The 15,615-nt window shown below is 41.5% G+C and overlaps 1 protein-coding gene across 13 annotated transcripts in view; it reads right to left on the bottom strand.

Moving 5' to 3' along the window:
- Positions 1-2,494: 2,494 nt before the first annotated feature.
- The window catches only part of LOC105481052 (PALM2 and AKAP2 fusion), a 545,532-nt gene continuing 532,411 nt past the window's right edge, over positions 2,495-15,615 (bottom strand). For 7 of the 13 annotated variants that reach the window (XM_071078127.1, XM_011740318.2, XM_011740320.2 and 4 more), the window contains 2 exons: positions 12,848-12,886; positions 2,495-6,612 (listed from right to left, as the gene is read on the bottom strand). In XM_071078127.1, coding sequence (XP_070934228.1) covers positions 6,514-6,612; positions 12,848-12,886 — 138 coding nt within the window. In that variant the 3' untranslated portion in view covers positions 2,495-6,513. The remainder of the gene's footprint in view (positions 6,613-12,847; positions 12,887-15,615) is intronic. The other 6 variants (XM_071078129.1, XM_071078128.1, XM_071078132.1 and 3 more) reach the window with 1 other exon arrangement.

Raw genomic sequence — 15,615 nt, 5'->3', positions numbered from 1 at the left:
TCTGCCACAAATACAGAACAGGGGAGATGAGCCTGGATAATGGACACAGGCCCCCATCCCTTCCCACAGACACACATCACAGAGCAAAGAGCCTGCATAACTGCCCTTCACTGGGTAGAGGGTTAATGTCTTTTTTTTTTTTTTTTTTTTTGAGACGGAGTTTCACTCTTCTTACCTGGGTGGGAGTGCAATGGCACAATCTGGGTTCACGGAAACCTCTGCCTCCCGGGTTCAAGCAATTCTCCTGCCTCAGTCTCCCGAGTAGCTGGGATTACAGGCATGCAACAGCACGCCCGGCTAATTTTGTATTTTTAGTAGAGACAGGGTTTTTCCATGTTGGTCAGGCTAGACTTGAACACCGACCTCAGGTGATCCGCCTGCCTCAGCTTCTCAAAGTGCTGGGATTACAGGCATGAGACACCGCGCCTGGCCAATGCCTTTTAACATTGGTAGTTTTGTGGTTGGAGCCTCCCCAAAAATAACTTCTGTTGTGAGTGTTGCACCTTCCTCTACCATTGCAGCAGACTTGCTTCTTCACACATGGCCTGAGTTCCTTCCTTCCCAGCACGCCTGCCTGCCAAATCTCATCCCTACCTCTGCCTGAAGCCTCCAGATGTTAGTAGTGATGGATGGAAACAGGACCAGGACTGAATCCATAGGTGGTCACAGCACCACTGCCCCTGGTTCTTGGAGGCAGCCTGGAGAGCAAGTTTTCTTCTTCATCAGCAAGTGAGCTGATGTCCACATGTTGCCATGAAGGACTCCTTTTGTTGTGTTTAACATAAAGCCCCTTTCCCCAAACTCTTACTCTGGTTTCTTTATTTTTCTGCTCCCTCTACTACCCCTAACTCTTTTTCTTTCTTTCTTTCTTTCTTTTTCTTTTCTTTTCTTTTTTGCTACAGCTTTATTGTGGTATAATTTACTTGACAAAATTTACTCAAGTGTATGATTCTCAGTACATTGAAAATTGTGCAACCATCACCACAATTTAATTTTATCACATTTTTATCACCCTATTTGCAGTCAATTTTGGGTCCTTTTTTTGGCAACTGGGATGCCTGGGCCATCTGCTGTCACCATCCCCTGGGAGAGATGATCTCAAAGAGAAGAACCCAGAGAAAGTTCATCCAAAGGAAGAAAGTTCTTTGCTGCTCTCACCAAAACCGCACTCTTCCCCTAGACTTGGGCTCCTATCACAGCCTTGGCTTTGATCCCTGAGAGCCCCTTTCCCGTACAGTACAGTGCAGGGAGATGGTACAAGCCCATTTCGACTTCACACACATCAACAGGCTTATTCAACCTCGTATGTGAAGTTGTCAATGTGTGCTTCTGTGGGAAGAGCGGTTAAGAGCCCGGGTTCAAATGCAAGCACTACCATTTACGAGCCATGCATTGAAAAACTAACCTCCTGGGGCTGCAGTTTCCTACTGTGTAAAATGGAAATCAATATAAATATATCACAGTCATGGAGAGCCTGGAGTGCCTGTCACATTCTCAGTGACATTCACAAGTGTTATCCACTGTTTCTAGACTTTGATCACATTTTTAAAGGGGTGCCCCCACTTCCAAATTCAGAACTCTTACCACTTAGAGGTCGAAAGATGTCAGCCCCGACAGGTGCCACAGAACACCCCCAGATGCTCAGAACAGGAATATATGGTTGGAAATCCTGGGGAGAAAAAGGCTGGAAGAGTTACAAATGGGGAGAGAGAGAAAAAGGCAGCTGGAAAGGAAGTACCAGGAAGAGGAGGGGCCGAGGGAAAGACCAGGAAACTGATGGTCAGGGGCCAGGGGCCCAGGGCTGAGTGATGGGATGGAGGAGCTAGAGACTGAAGCGGGAGGGAGGAAGTAGAAGGGAGGACAGGCGGAAATGTGGCGAGGATGCTTCCTGATAAACCTGTGGTCTTCGCATGCTCTTGAAATGAGTAAATTTTGTTAAGTAAATTATACCATAATAAAGCTCTAGAAAAAAAAGAAAAAGAAAAAGAAAGAAAAGAAAAAGAGTTGGGGGTAGAAGAGTAGGAAAATAAAGAAACCAGAGTAAGAGTTTGGGGAAAGGGGCTTTATGTTGAATACAACAAAAGGAGTCCTTCATGTCAACATGCAGCCATCAGCTATTCCTTGCAGAGGAGAGCCAAATACAGGTGCTCAGAATGTATTCTAAAGGTTAGAGCCCAAAGCTACAGGCAAGGCTGGAATTTACAGTTCATCCTGCTGTTTGTCCAGCTCTTGCTGTGACTTCGAGTCTATGTCCTCAAGAGGCACCTGCAGCTTCTGGCATTTAGCCAGGGTGGCTGGGGACAGCATTGAAAAGGGGACTGTGGGAACAGCCTGGTGCAGCAGTGTCCCCTCAGTTCGGATTGGTTCCTTTGTTCCAAACATGAGGAAGCAGAAGCTGTCACACAGTAGCGGCCAAGGACGCTGGCGTGCCACTGTTTGGCCCAGTCTTCCACCCTCCCTCACGGTCAAACAAGCAGCCATTATTTATAAAAACTCAACACACATTGGATTTTAATGAGAAAATAACTGTATACTTGCATTGAATGCCTCACAATCACTATAAAACCAAAGCAGGATAATAACATTTAAGTGGTTAACATACACAGGAAAGCCAGATACAGAGTATAATTTCCAAACACAGTATTGCTGCTTTTTTCCCCCTCCTCCCCCCAAAAAAGAAAAACAAAGAAAACATAATTTGGGTAAAGAGCAACACAAAATCAAAATTGGCAGCTTACTGAATGCTTAAAATTCAGGAAATTGGTTCTTTAAACTAAAATGGAATATATTCACCATCTCTAACACTTAGGCTACTTTTTTTTCAATACCTAGTTTAATTAAATCCATTCTTTAGTTGGGAAAAAAAAAGGTTTAATTACTCATCTTCAGAGACAAGAATCAACACTGTTTTAGTGTTCCTTGTAACGCTTTATATATATATGTGTGTGTGTATATATATGTGGACATTGATCTATATACGGCTTATATGTCATTGTCTAGGGTGAGCAGCATGCATGGGTATGAATAGGCAAGTAAATTGCATTGTGTCATCCAAGTAAAACACAGCCCGGCCTCCTGCCACTGACAGACCCTGTTTCCATAATTTCTGGATGAGAAAGCCAAGGCATGTCAGTAGTTAATCAGCTCCGGAGGAAAGTGAACACCTATAAACACGGCAGAATGCAATACTTCCAGAAAGGCTTTTAACATCTACAGAATCTAAACATTTTGTAAGAGGTGAGGTTAACAAGCTTGCGTGCTATTTGGGGGTGGGGCCGAGCATCAGAGGCAAAGTTTTTCGTAAGCCTCTTTCTCTCAATGGATTAGGCAGGAATGACTTTCCTCCAGGGGACGGTCCCATCTTCAGAAAGTTAAAAGGGTCCAGTTGGGATCCCAGAGCCTAGCATGGTGCTATGTACAAAGCGGTGGCCCAAGGTTTCTTGAATGAATAAAAAACTCAAGAGCACAGAGAAAATCTGGCTCTCCCAAGTAAACTGTAATTTACATTTTAATGGGATTATATTAGGATCTTCAGTGAGTGGAGCAAGAAAATAGACAGCAGTAATCCAGAAGGCAGCACAGGAGTACTAGCAAAAGTTAAGAGTTGTAGGGGCCACAGTGAAAACAGCTTTGTGACTGTGGGAAAGTCCCAGAAAAAGCATTTCTTTCCTTATCCACACACGGAGCATGGCCCAAGAACCCCCAGCTCTGTATCTTTAAGCAATAAGTGCTCTGGTTCAGTCAACTGTGGTCAAAGACCACTTCATCTGCCTCTAAAGCGATTCCATGAACAGTGTGGCCTCTTAAGCTTTTCTCTTAGCTGTACATTCTCTTGTCAAAGGTTTCATGTAGCACATGATTTCCTTCAAAACAGAACAAAAAACTTTAAGGTAAGTCATAAGGATGGTTTCCTCTTGTGAAAAACGGGGAAGTTAGTCTATATCATGTCTATGGTCTCTACCAGATCCATGAATCAGAGAAAACATGAAGCACATCACATTTTTTGTGCAATCCATAGAACTATCCTACTCTCCAGCCATCCTAACTGCCACTGTGCCTGGGGCTGTGCAATGCTACTGCCTCCTCTGTTCTTATCCCTGTGTCTGCTTTGGGAATGCCCCCTATTGCTGGGTTCTCAGCCCAGGCATCTGGGACCTCTGGCTGGAAATCCTCAGGTAAAGACGATCCTCCTTCCTGGGTCCTCCCATTTCATGTCAGGACTTCTAATCTAACACGGGTCTCATTTTCCTGAGAATGTTAGTCTCTCTCCATTTTCCTGAGAATGTTAGCCTCCCTCACTATAAAATGAATTTCTTGCAACAGGGATCTTACTTGTTTTGTGACCCCAGCGGCTAGCACATTTTGTTGAGAATTCATTCAAAATATTCAGGAGAACGAACCGTATAAAGATGGTGCCAATTGCCCATGTGCTCTTTTGGCTGCCATCTGTAGAATGTGGCTTCAAGTTACTGGTTCCCTTGGCAGTTTTAAAGGATCCTTGTTAGTAGATGGTTCCATTTTTTACTTTGTGCCTACTTCTCATCTGTGAATACATGTCCCCCCCAGAGTCAACACTAGTCTAATAAAAGAAGGAAATGTGCATTAACATCTACATACAAATTTTGTGAAATTGCTACTTTTTAGAATAACACACTAGAGCTTATGACATAATATAACAACAAAAATGATTTTTAGTGAGGTCTGACTTAATTATTGCTTTTTTTAAAAACCACAGTTTTAAAACAAAGGAGAAAAAAAGAAAAAAAAAAAAAAAAGAAGGCTGGTTGTTTTTTTTTTTCTCAAGGCCAGAACTGAAAATTTTCTCATTCAGAAATTTAGGGCACCCAATTATTGAATACCCTTATCATATTGCTTTAAATGACAGAAAGATTAAAGCTGGCATCCTCTATAGTATACTAAGCATGAATATAAAGCATGAGAATAAATAGGAGACTTTCCTAAATGTCAAATTACAAAACTGCTCAAAACTTTGCAATTGTGACTCATGCAAATACCTTGTTAGGTCAATTTAATATTACAAATACTGCATCAGCTCAGTGCCTTTATATCCCTTTTCATAAAAAAGAAATTCTCACTCCACTCCTGAAGCCAGCAAACAGCTTTGGAGGAATTACCTGTACACCCAAGTGCCATGGTCACTCTGGAATTTTAATCCACATACATACACACATACACCCTTACTCCTGAACATACGCATTTTACACAAACACACAATGGTGTACACACACACACACACACACACACACACTCACCCCATCTTTAGGATCTGTAGCTGATTCCAAGCCTGTACTTAAATTTCTATTCTATATTTTTCTTTGTAGCATCCTGAAAAACACTGGTTGCTCAGCAAAAATAGTATCTCTTACCTCCTATTTTGTTCCCATTCTTCCTCCCTCCCTCCCTTTTTCTCTCTCTACCTTCATGACTTTTCTTTCCTGCTTCCTTTCTGACTGATCCAAAAAGAATCCATCATTCTTCTTCCTATCTCTAAGGCCCACTTTATAAAACACAATAGTTATAAACACCTTTTTATTTCTTGTCATCTACCTCTCCAAGGCAGAGTTCACCTTTTTTTCAATTATTGCCACTCTAAAAATGCCCCCACCATCTTGAACCAAGTTGTTCAATGTGTACAGATTCTATACATGTATATATTCACCCATCCCATCATAAAAATAGTTGTTGCCCACTAAATATAGTTTTCCTACGAAGAAACGTAACTGTGAAAATGTGTTCTCATAAACTGCAGATCAGTGAATATTATAAGCAGACACGATCCTAAAGCTAACATCATCCATTTGGTTTGGTTTTCTCTTCCCCTTTCTCAGCCTCCTCATGTAGAATAGATTGTGTTTGCAACATGAAGAAATATTGTCTTAAAATATGGATTTTATGAATTGTGATCATGAGTTGTTTTCAATTAAAAATAATTAAATGTAAGAGAAGTGGAATCATAACTGCCTCTTCTGGGCAAATATGGAGAGAAACGCCATTCATTTTATGGCTGCTGGAGAAAATGGAGTTAATGCAACACCCTCCGATGCTGTGAGCGACAGGTGGGAAACTGGTGCAGGGAAATATCCTGTGCCATGTAGGCTGCACCAGCCTGGGCCCTACTGCTCTCTAAGTGGCCCTATCACCATTGTCCTTCATCACCCGGAGAGGCTGGTCTCAGTTCTGCCTGTAGCAACTATGTTGATTTGCTTGTAACATCGTTTGTCCTTTTGGATCCATTGTGGATTGGCCCAAAACCAGACACGGGGATTGAGTCACCAAAAAAAGTCCTTTCTCTTTTGACTCCTGGGTGTCCAGAGTCTGATGGGTGGGCTTCCTTTTTGTTTCATCATTGTGTATTGCAGCTTCTGGTCTACATAAGGATTGCTGAGTTTGTTTGCACTTTAATAAATAGTCCATTAAAATGCTTTCAGTTGTTAAATTTCTTGGTTTCTTGGTCTCCCAAGCACCACAGACGCTTCCTGGGTTGAAGGAAGTTTATTCATTGTCTTCTTCCTCCTGGTTGGCATAGATCCCTGCTTCCCAGCGCAAAGCTAGTGCGCTCTTTCTTCGATTAACCCGTGTGGCCTCAAGGACCTGTAAAGAGAGGGAAAAAAATTATGCAGAGTTCATGGATGTTAATTATGAACACAAACCAACTTCTTTGTTTCTTTCTTCCTTTCTGTTTATCAACTTGAGAGGAGAAAGTGATAAAGTACTGCTGGGAGACAGGAGTGACACTGGAAAAGGGGAATGGGTGGTTCTGGTTATGCATTCGTCTCACAGCCAAAATTCATCTGCTACTTGACTCCTAGTTTTCACTATAGAGAGATTTAATTTTCATGAAATGTTCTGCAAGTTTTTGAACTAGCTATGATTCTGCATCAAGTTTTCAGATAAAGCAGATCTCTACACGCGACAGATCAGTGCTGTCCAATTGACCTTTGTGCAATGATGAAAATGTATCTCTGCTATCCAATATGGTAGCCATTAGCCATACGTGGCTATTGAGCACTTGAAATAGGGCTAGTGTGGTTGAAAACCTAAATATTTACGTTTATTTCATTTTAGTTAATTTTAATTTGAATAGCTCCATGTGACTAGTGATTACCATATTGGACAGCACACTATAGATGATCTCAGTCTCTTCATAAACAAGCAATCCAGAAAATAATTCCAAACAATGAGACCAGTGTGGATTCAGTCCATCAAGCTTTGCAAATCTATATAAGCCATGATGATATTTATAGTACAAAAACCTACTTGGGCAAAATTAAACTAAAAAAGCCATTACATGAAAAAAAAAAAGTTATTGGATCAATAAAAGCAATCTCAGCATTCTGATGCAACTTCAGACCCCATATGCTAATCAATGAAATGAAAGGTGACAACATTAAGGACAAGTAGGCTCACTACCACTGAGGGAGAGCCTCCCTTCCTTCCATTCACTAGAGCAGTCCATGGACTCCTGAGAAGAGACTTCGGCCTATCTGCTCCAGTTTCAGTTTGATCAAGAAAAGATTCCAGATTAATGGCATTTAGGTTGCCAACATATGAAAAATGGTTCTATATCATGACACTGCAGCAAAAACAAGCCCAGGCATTCTTACCAGTTGCTCTGGCATTTGCTTAGGACGTATAGTTTCTGATTTTAAAGAAAAGTCCAATAGAGCCAACATTGGTTGGTTATCCAAACTGCAACGAAGGCATTGCTTATTCTAAATATCATCAGTTAGGCAAGGGACAGTGATGGTGGTGACATGGATTGGCTGTGTCCCCACCCAAATCTCATCTTGAATTATAGCTCCCATAATCCTCTCATGTAGCAGGAGGGACTCGTGGGAGGTAACTGAATATGGGGGTGAGTTTTCCCATGCTGTTCTCATGATAGTGAGTAAGTCTCGCCAGACCTGATGGTTTTATAAAGGGCAGTTCCCCTGCACACACTGTCTTGCCTGCTGCCATTTAAGACATGCCTTTGATCTTCCTTTGCCTTCTGCTGTGAGGCCTCCCCAGCCATGTGGAACTGTGAGTCCATTAAACCTCCTTTTCTTTATAAATTGCCCAGTCTTGGTTATTTCTTCATAGCAGTATGAAAATGGACGAATACAGTTGGCAACTCCAGAGAAGCAAGGAGATGCAGTTACAGGCTGAGGTGGGAGCCCAGACATAAGCAGATTCTGGGTAGATGGGAGATCAGGGGGTCCATCTCAACCGCTTCTCTGCACCTTTGCCAAATAAATGCACCACCAAGAGCTTCAACGTGTTTTCCTCTGGGAAGCCTCCCCCATTCCTCCTCAGTCATGTTTGCTGAATGAATGATGCACTGTTAAGCACATAAGCCATGTGTGTTTTGCATAATGTGTTTTGCATATAAGCATATCATGGTCACTCACTCAATATCCACAGATATCTAAGAATAAGAAATTAGCAGGAGGAAAGCATGCTTCCAAATCTGCTACAGTTAAATAGAGAAATTTTCTAATAGTCTAATGTGTGGTAGCACAGAACTGAAAAACAGCACTGGACTGCACGTGGAAGTCCTGGGCTCTATTTCCAGTTTTGTCCTCTGTTGTTCATCTTTTATCTCACATTTCTTATCTATAACATGGAGAACACAGCTACTCTACTTCACAGGCTTACTCAGAAGGCACTGTGGTCTCTGAAGTCCAGCAGGTCTACTTCAAATCCTTGTGACCCTGGAAAAGTCACTTACCCCTGTGCCTCAGTATCCCCATATAAAATGGGGATCATAAAAACTACAGCATAAATTTGGACAGAGAAATCAATGAGGCAATGTAGTAAAGTATAGTTCCCAGTGCATAGTAAGCTCTCAAATAGAGCCTAATATGATGGAATAATTATTTCTATCATCACGTGAAAGGGATTTATACATTATGAAGCGGCATACAAATATCGGGCATTTTATAAAGAACTCTACATTGTATAAAGGGATCATCTCTTTGCCTTTCAGATTGCAGATACAAACAGAAAGGTTTACATCAAAGCTAAAAATAAATCTAAAGTTCTAAAAATTATGATCCCCATCCTCTTGGAATGTTTTTCGTCTTGTTATTTAAACCCTATTTTGATTCTCAAACAACTTGGGCAAATTGAGTTTGCTCTACTCTTTAGGAACTCTTGTTACAAGCCATCTATCGATCCAATTTACCCATATTTATTAGTTTCCTACCAAGTATAAGGCACAGTGCTTCTTGTTGAGGATAGAATAGTCCCTTCCCTCATGGAGCTTAGCGATGAAAAGTGTAATGGGCAGAAAAATAATATTCATAACTATGGAAAAGTTTAACATAGCTTGGGTTTGGACGTCTACTTGTCAAGAGCTCAAATAATTCACTTACACCAACAATGAGCTCTCTTTTCTTAATTAATTCCCCTAGTTTGTATGCCCACTTACCATGGTCACACGATCACTTACCATGGCCATACAATAAATTTCTAGTGAAATCTAAAGCCGCTAGTAATGGCACAGACAAGAAAATAAACATCATTACTGAAATACCTGGCAACCTTGATATAAAGCTGTCTTTGGGTTCATAAGGCTTATGACCCAGGGCTGTCTGGGAGTACAGCTGCCCCACAACTGGTCTTCAGAAGTTTCAAAAACCAAGGTATTTGAATGAACATCTGTTCTGTAATTAATTCAGACGCGTGTGTGCGTGTGTGTGTGTGTGTGCGCGCGCATGTGGGAATCTCTAGCAAATTTAGAGCTTTTATTACTAGTTTATTACTGCATATTAACTTTACTTTCTAAAGTTCATTCCTTTATTTTCTGGGCAAAAAGGCACATGTCTCTGGGGCTCTAATAATAGATATACTCACGTCCTAAGTTCTATGTTACTGTTTGAATCCTCACCACTAGTCTACAAAATTTATGCTGTTATTACTCCCATTTTTTATATGAAGAACCTGAAGCACAGGGAGGTTAAGTAACTTGCCCAGAATTACCCAGTTAGCAGAAGGCAAAACCAAGATTTGAACTCCGCACTCTGGGTGCAGAGTTGATGCTTGAGGCCACCAGACTACATTGCTGCCCAATGACTGTAAGGAGTCCAGAAGGAGACACATCAGAGAGGAGCAATCAACACTCCCCATGGAAATGGAAAGGGGAAAACAAAAAAGGATCTGATTTAAAGTTTTATTGTGGCCGGGTTCAGTGGCTCAGGCACTTTGGGAGGCCAAGGTGGGCAGATTGCTTGAGATCAGGAGTTCGAGACCAGCCCGGCCAACATGGTGAAAACCTGTCTCTACTAAAAATACAAAAATTAGCTGGGCATGGTGGCTGGCACCTGCAGTCCTAGCTACTTAGGAGGTTGAGGCACGAGACTCGCTTGAGCATGGGAGGTGGAGGCTGCAGTAAGCTGAGATCACACCACTGTAATTCAGCCTGGGCAACAGAGTGAGACTGTGTCTCAAAAAAAAAAAAAAAAAAAAGTAAACTACATAAATCAATAAATAAAGTTTTATTGCTTTCACAAATTCACATTCAGGTCTCGTGGGGAATAAAAAACAATTCTCTCTCCACAACCCTTTAATATTAATTTTTCTCTCTAATGCTTAGGGAATTCAAGTGAACTGCTTAACTTTGAATAGCAATCAATATAGACAATTTTAATTTGGACATATGAAACAAAAGACAGATATGTTAAATAGTATCACCCTATTCATATTAATATTTATATTTCATCTTCCCATCTGCTTTTAAATTGAAGACAGAGTGGGCCCAACTCTACCTTCCTTGGATCTATTTGACCAGATTTTCATTGTTTTAAATGGACTCAAAGGGGAGACGGGCTAAGTCCTAATTTTCAAACTGCCGTCTTCCAGATGAGAATCACAATTAGACATTAAAGAAAGTACAGAATGACATTCTCAGCATTCATTTGATATCTTATGAAAGAAAATTACTGATAATCAGCAGGTCAGCTCTATATTTAAATATAATTCTTTGGCTAAATGAGAGACCAAAAACTTATTATGCCACAGGTTAATGCAACCAACTTGAAAAATAATTTACAATATCTAGTAAATGTTAGGATGTATCGGGCTAGTAGCCAGTGCTTCTACTCCGAGATATAGAAAGAGGTTCTTCCATAGGTACATAAAGAGACATGTATAATAACATTCATAAAAGCATTATTTCTAATGGTAAGAAAAACTGGAAATCGTCTACATTTCCATAATAGAAGATTGAATAAATAGTGATATATTCATTCAATGGAATACCATACAGCAGTTATAAAGAATGAACCAGAGCCACAGTGATCAACAAGGACACATCTAAAAACAATGCAGACAGAACAAAGTCAGGAGTGGAAGATACTGCAACATGATTTACCATTCATAGAATGTCTTTAAACATGCAAAAATAAGGTGTTGTTTATGTATATACACATGTATAGTATAAGTATAAAACCATGCACGGAAACGATGAACAACAAGCTCAAAAATAGTTACCTCTGCGAGATTGTAGGGGAGGAGGGAACTGGGAGAAGTAACGAGAGGGCTTAAATTGTATTCTTTTAAAAATATTAAATATCATGAAATGATAAGAATGGACAAAGCTGGGTGGGTAGGTTTTATTAATTATCTTACATTATTTTGAATGCCAGTTCCATGATATCAGGAACTCGTTTTGTTGACCACTGTATTCATGGAACCCAGAACAATGCCTGACACATAGTACAGCCTCGAAAATTGTTCAATGAATGAACGAATGATTCTCTCTACAATTCTGTATATTTGAAATAATTATTTTAAAATCAAAATAAAATACAGAAATAAAAATATGAAAAATATTGTGCTTTCTCAGCAAAAAGAAAAACTGGACAAAATAGAAAAAAAATTAAAAGAGAAAAATATGCCTTCTCATAGCACATACATTTGTGAAATCTGTGTAAAAGGAAAGAAGAAGACTTTTGGGGACTGGGAACAGTGGCTCACACCTGTAACCTCAATGCTTTGGGAGGCTGAGGCAGGAGGATCACTTGAGGCCAGGAGTTTGAGACCAGCCTGGGCAACATAGAGAGACCCTGTCCCTACAAATAAAATAAAATAAAATAAAATAAAATAAAATAAAATTAGCTGGGCATGGTGGCACACATCTGTAGTTCCAACCCTTTGGGAGGCTGAGATTGGAGGATCGCTTCAGCCCAGGAGGTCAAGGCTACAGTGAGCTCTGACTGCACCACTGTACTCCACCCTGGGCGACAGAGTAAGACCTTGTCTCTTAAACAAGGAGGCTTTTGGAGAAATCAAGGCTTAGAGTTTCTAAAAAATACACGTTTAAAGATTGGAGGGAGGGAGGCCTGGGATGGTTCACATTTGATAAATTTGTAGATTAGGATGGTTCATATTAAATCTATAAATGGAGCTTTCTAGCTTTATGTTAAGGTAAACAAAGAATGAGTGAAAATCAATAGCTCAATCTGCATGAGCTGCACTGTTTTCCAACCAGACCAAGTATACTTGCTATTAATGCCTAAAGAAACTTTAAAAACCAAAATAGCCCATCACTTATGTCCTCTGGTCCAAACGTCTTCAAGATCCGTGAGCAGGCAAGGTCTTCCCCGGTACCCTCCCACTCGCCCCCACAGCACAGCACGGCAAAGCACACCATTGTGTATCACTGTTGCATGGACTCCAACATTTTGAGGCAGTCCCATAGTTCAGAAAAGGCACAAAAAAATACATATGGAGACAAGTCATTTTCTTGCCATTTTCATTTAACTCATCAGGAAATGGCAAACCACAACAGCATGCAGCTGGATCATGCATTCAGTAAGACCAAGACAAACAAATTGAAAAGTACCTCGGAAGTCACCTTGCAAGACAGTAACTTAGAAGTGTACTGGCAGAGAGGGAAAAGACCAGGGTTAGTACATGGCAGTGACACACTTACAGAACACCCCCTAGCCGGGAACAGGCACCACACCAGAAGAGGATGGGAGGGGAAGTAATACCAGGAGGCCATTCTACACCCATGCCAAAACTTTCTCCAACTGATATTAGTTTATAAGTCTTTCCTTTGCAGCAACTAGATACCCTATTGTTCACTAATAAAAATATCAGATAAGCCGTACTTTGCTAATTCAAAATGTTGCTTTCATTTTCTGCCCTTTGAATTAACAAGATTCCTTCCCCTCTGTACACAACCAGTTGCCCACCAGCAAGGTCGTTGGGGGCCATTTTGGATTTGCTAGAATCTGTAGCCAAATAGCCTTTCTCTTCCCATATGTTTCTCTAAACCCCAAAGCCGTCGTGTAACCTGTTGTTCCATTAAAAGAAGATCCTAATCACAGGAGTTGGTTTGTGGAGGCAGATTCTCTGAAACTGGCCTAAGGGTAGTCCTGCCTAGGGAGACCACACAGCCTCCCTCGTCAGAACCCTGGGGACCTGGGTAAGTTCCTGAAAGTGGGATCATCCTTTGATAGCAATTTCGGGTGATTATTTAGGATTATTAGTATGAGCACTTAGGAACTGAAATGATCCTTTTGTTCCTATAGGGGACTAAACGTCTTCCGCAAAGTACAGAAAAAAATGGCCTGACAATGGAAAATGAGATAGCAGGACCGATTTGGGACATCCCTCTCCAGAATTATGGTAATGAGCACACATTTACACTGCTTGGGGCATTTAAAGCATTTATTGGTTTGGGGCATTGATAGCCATAGACTAGTTAGGTGGGATCCCACATCTGTGATCGCTGACTGCTTCTTATATGTAACACTTAGGAATTATAGTTCTGTCATGATTGGGCTAATGGCTGGCGGCTGACAAGTCAGGAGCTCTTCTCTCTCCTTTGCACCTTCACTAGGGTATGAGTGAAAACCCAAGAGAGAGTTAGGGAAGCACAAGGCATCACTGAGCTTCCTGTAGAGTCTGGGGGAACAGGAGGCAGATGGGCTTCCTTCACCCACTGAGCGAGACGATGGCCAGAACTCTCAATGCATGTCCTGGTCTGGAAGGGTAATGTGTGCAGGAACTCTCAGTTTTGATGCAGCCCAGGAGAATTGACGAGGTCTTCTCTTGTTCTAAGACAAGACAGAGTGGTTGGATGACCTCTCAGTAATTAAGTCATGGGATGAGAAAGAGAGAGAGAGCGCACACAGGAAAACCCCACTGAGAGCAGATCCTGTGCTAGAAGTAAAGATGGGGCTGAACATCCAGAAGGCTGTGATTTGGACTCTGGTCAGCATCCCTCCAACTGAGAAAGGCAAAGCAAACCCTCGAGATGTTTATGAGCATCACTGACTTTCTGAGGCTCAGGTCAGGTTAGGGAAATAATTGGCTGGAAAAATACTGTTTGCCTAAATACAGTCATGTCACTTAGGACAGACTGATGAGTCATAGTTTCCTAAAGGGATTCTTCATGCCTGAAGGAAAAACATCCAAATAGTCCATCATTTGTGCCCACTGATCCAAATGTCTTCCAGATCCATGAGTGGGCAACCCCACCTTGGAGGCAGTCCCTTTGCAAGGCATCAAGAAGCCCTTTAGGAAACTAGGATTCACTCATCCATTAGGAATTGCATGACTGAGCAGAAATGGTATGAGACCCAGATAAGGGGACATTTCCACATAAGAGAACATTTTCAGATAAGAGAAACCCACAATATGAATAGGACTGCTGCATCTGCGTGTGTGGTGCGTGCACTGCACAAAAGCATCAGACTAAAGGGATGAATGGTACTAAAGCCCAGTCTCCTACTCTACCCCCAAAATGTGTGGCTGGTGCAGGGCTGCATCTTCATAGAGGAACAAGGGTGACTTTTTTCCTAATTCACACAAAGGCCTTGCATAAGTTGGTAAACAGCCCTGGGTAAGTGGGTGGGGGTGGGGATAGTAATCCTCCTGTCCCCAGAATTAGCCAAGAGGTCCATTAATAAGTGAGGCTGGAGACACTCACTGGTGACTTCAATATGCAGGACAAAGAAATCAGCCCAGGTGGGTGAAGACTGTGGCCACTAAAGGGAGTACTTTGCTCAAGTTCTGAGTTAGTAACAAATATGGCTGGTTGGGGATAACCTTTGGATAACACCACTCCCTGACTCCCATAAGCCAGGGGCCTCTCTGCATATGACTTTTTATAAAGTGGAAAACTGGAGAGAGCAGGGCCCTGAGCTGAGTCCCGGTGGACAGGACCCCAGAGGCCACCAAAACTCTGATGGTGCTCGGGGCTCGGGGCCTCAGGGGACACTGAAGTTGTTTTGATGGCAAAGATCAGTGTTTCTCACTCAGCAAAACTTCCGCCATAGCTACGTTCTATTCTTCTCCTTCTGTCTTTCACTCTCCTCAATATCATTGTGTCTAACATATCGCACTTTATACATATTCCAATGATCAGTGCCTGTCTTGTTTTTAACTCTGCCTTCTCCTTAGAAAGAATAAAAAATAATTATTATTTTTGCTTAATTCACAAAGAACTGCTAATTTCAATGGCCAAACACATGGTTGTATTCTAATCATATGACAGGTACTGATTCTCAGGTATGATTTATCATCTCCAAAAGGGCATGCCAAAATGCTGCCAAGTGGCTTACTGGAAAGAATGTTGGCAAATGGAGGTACCAGGGGTGA

The sequence above is a fragment of the Macaca nemestrina genome, chromosome 14 (assembly GCF_043159975.1).
Source record: "Macaca nemestrina isolate mMacNem1 chromosome 14, mMacNem.hap1, whole genome shotgun sequence".
Classification (NCBI taxonomy): domain Eukaryota; kingdom Metazoa; phylum Chordata; class Mammalia; order Primates; family Cercopithecidae; genus Macaca; species Macaca nemestrina.
Note: the sequence above shows the minus strand (reverse complement) of the source record. Positions and strands in the feature narration are given on the sequence as shown.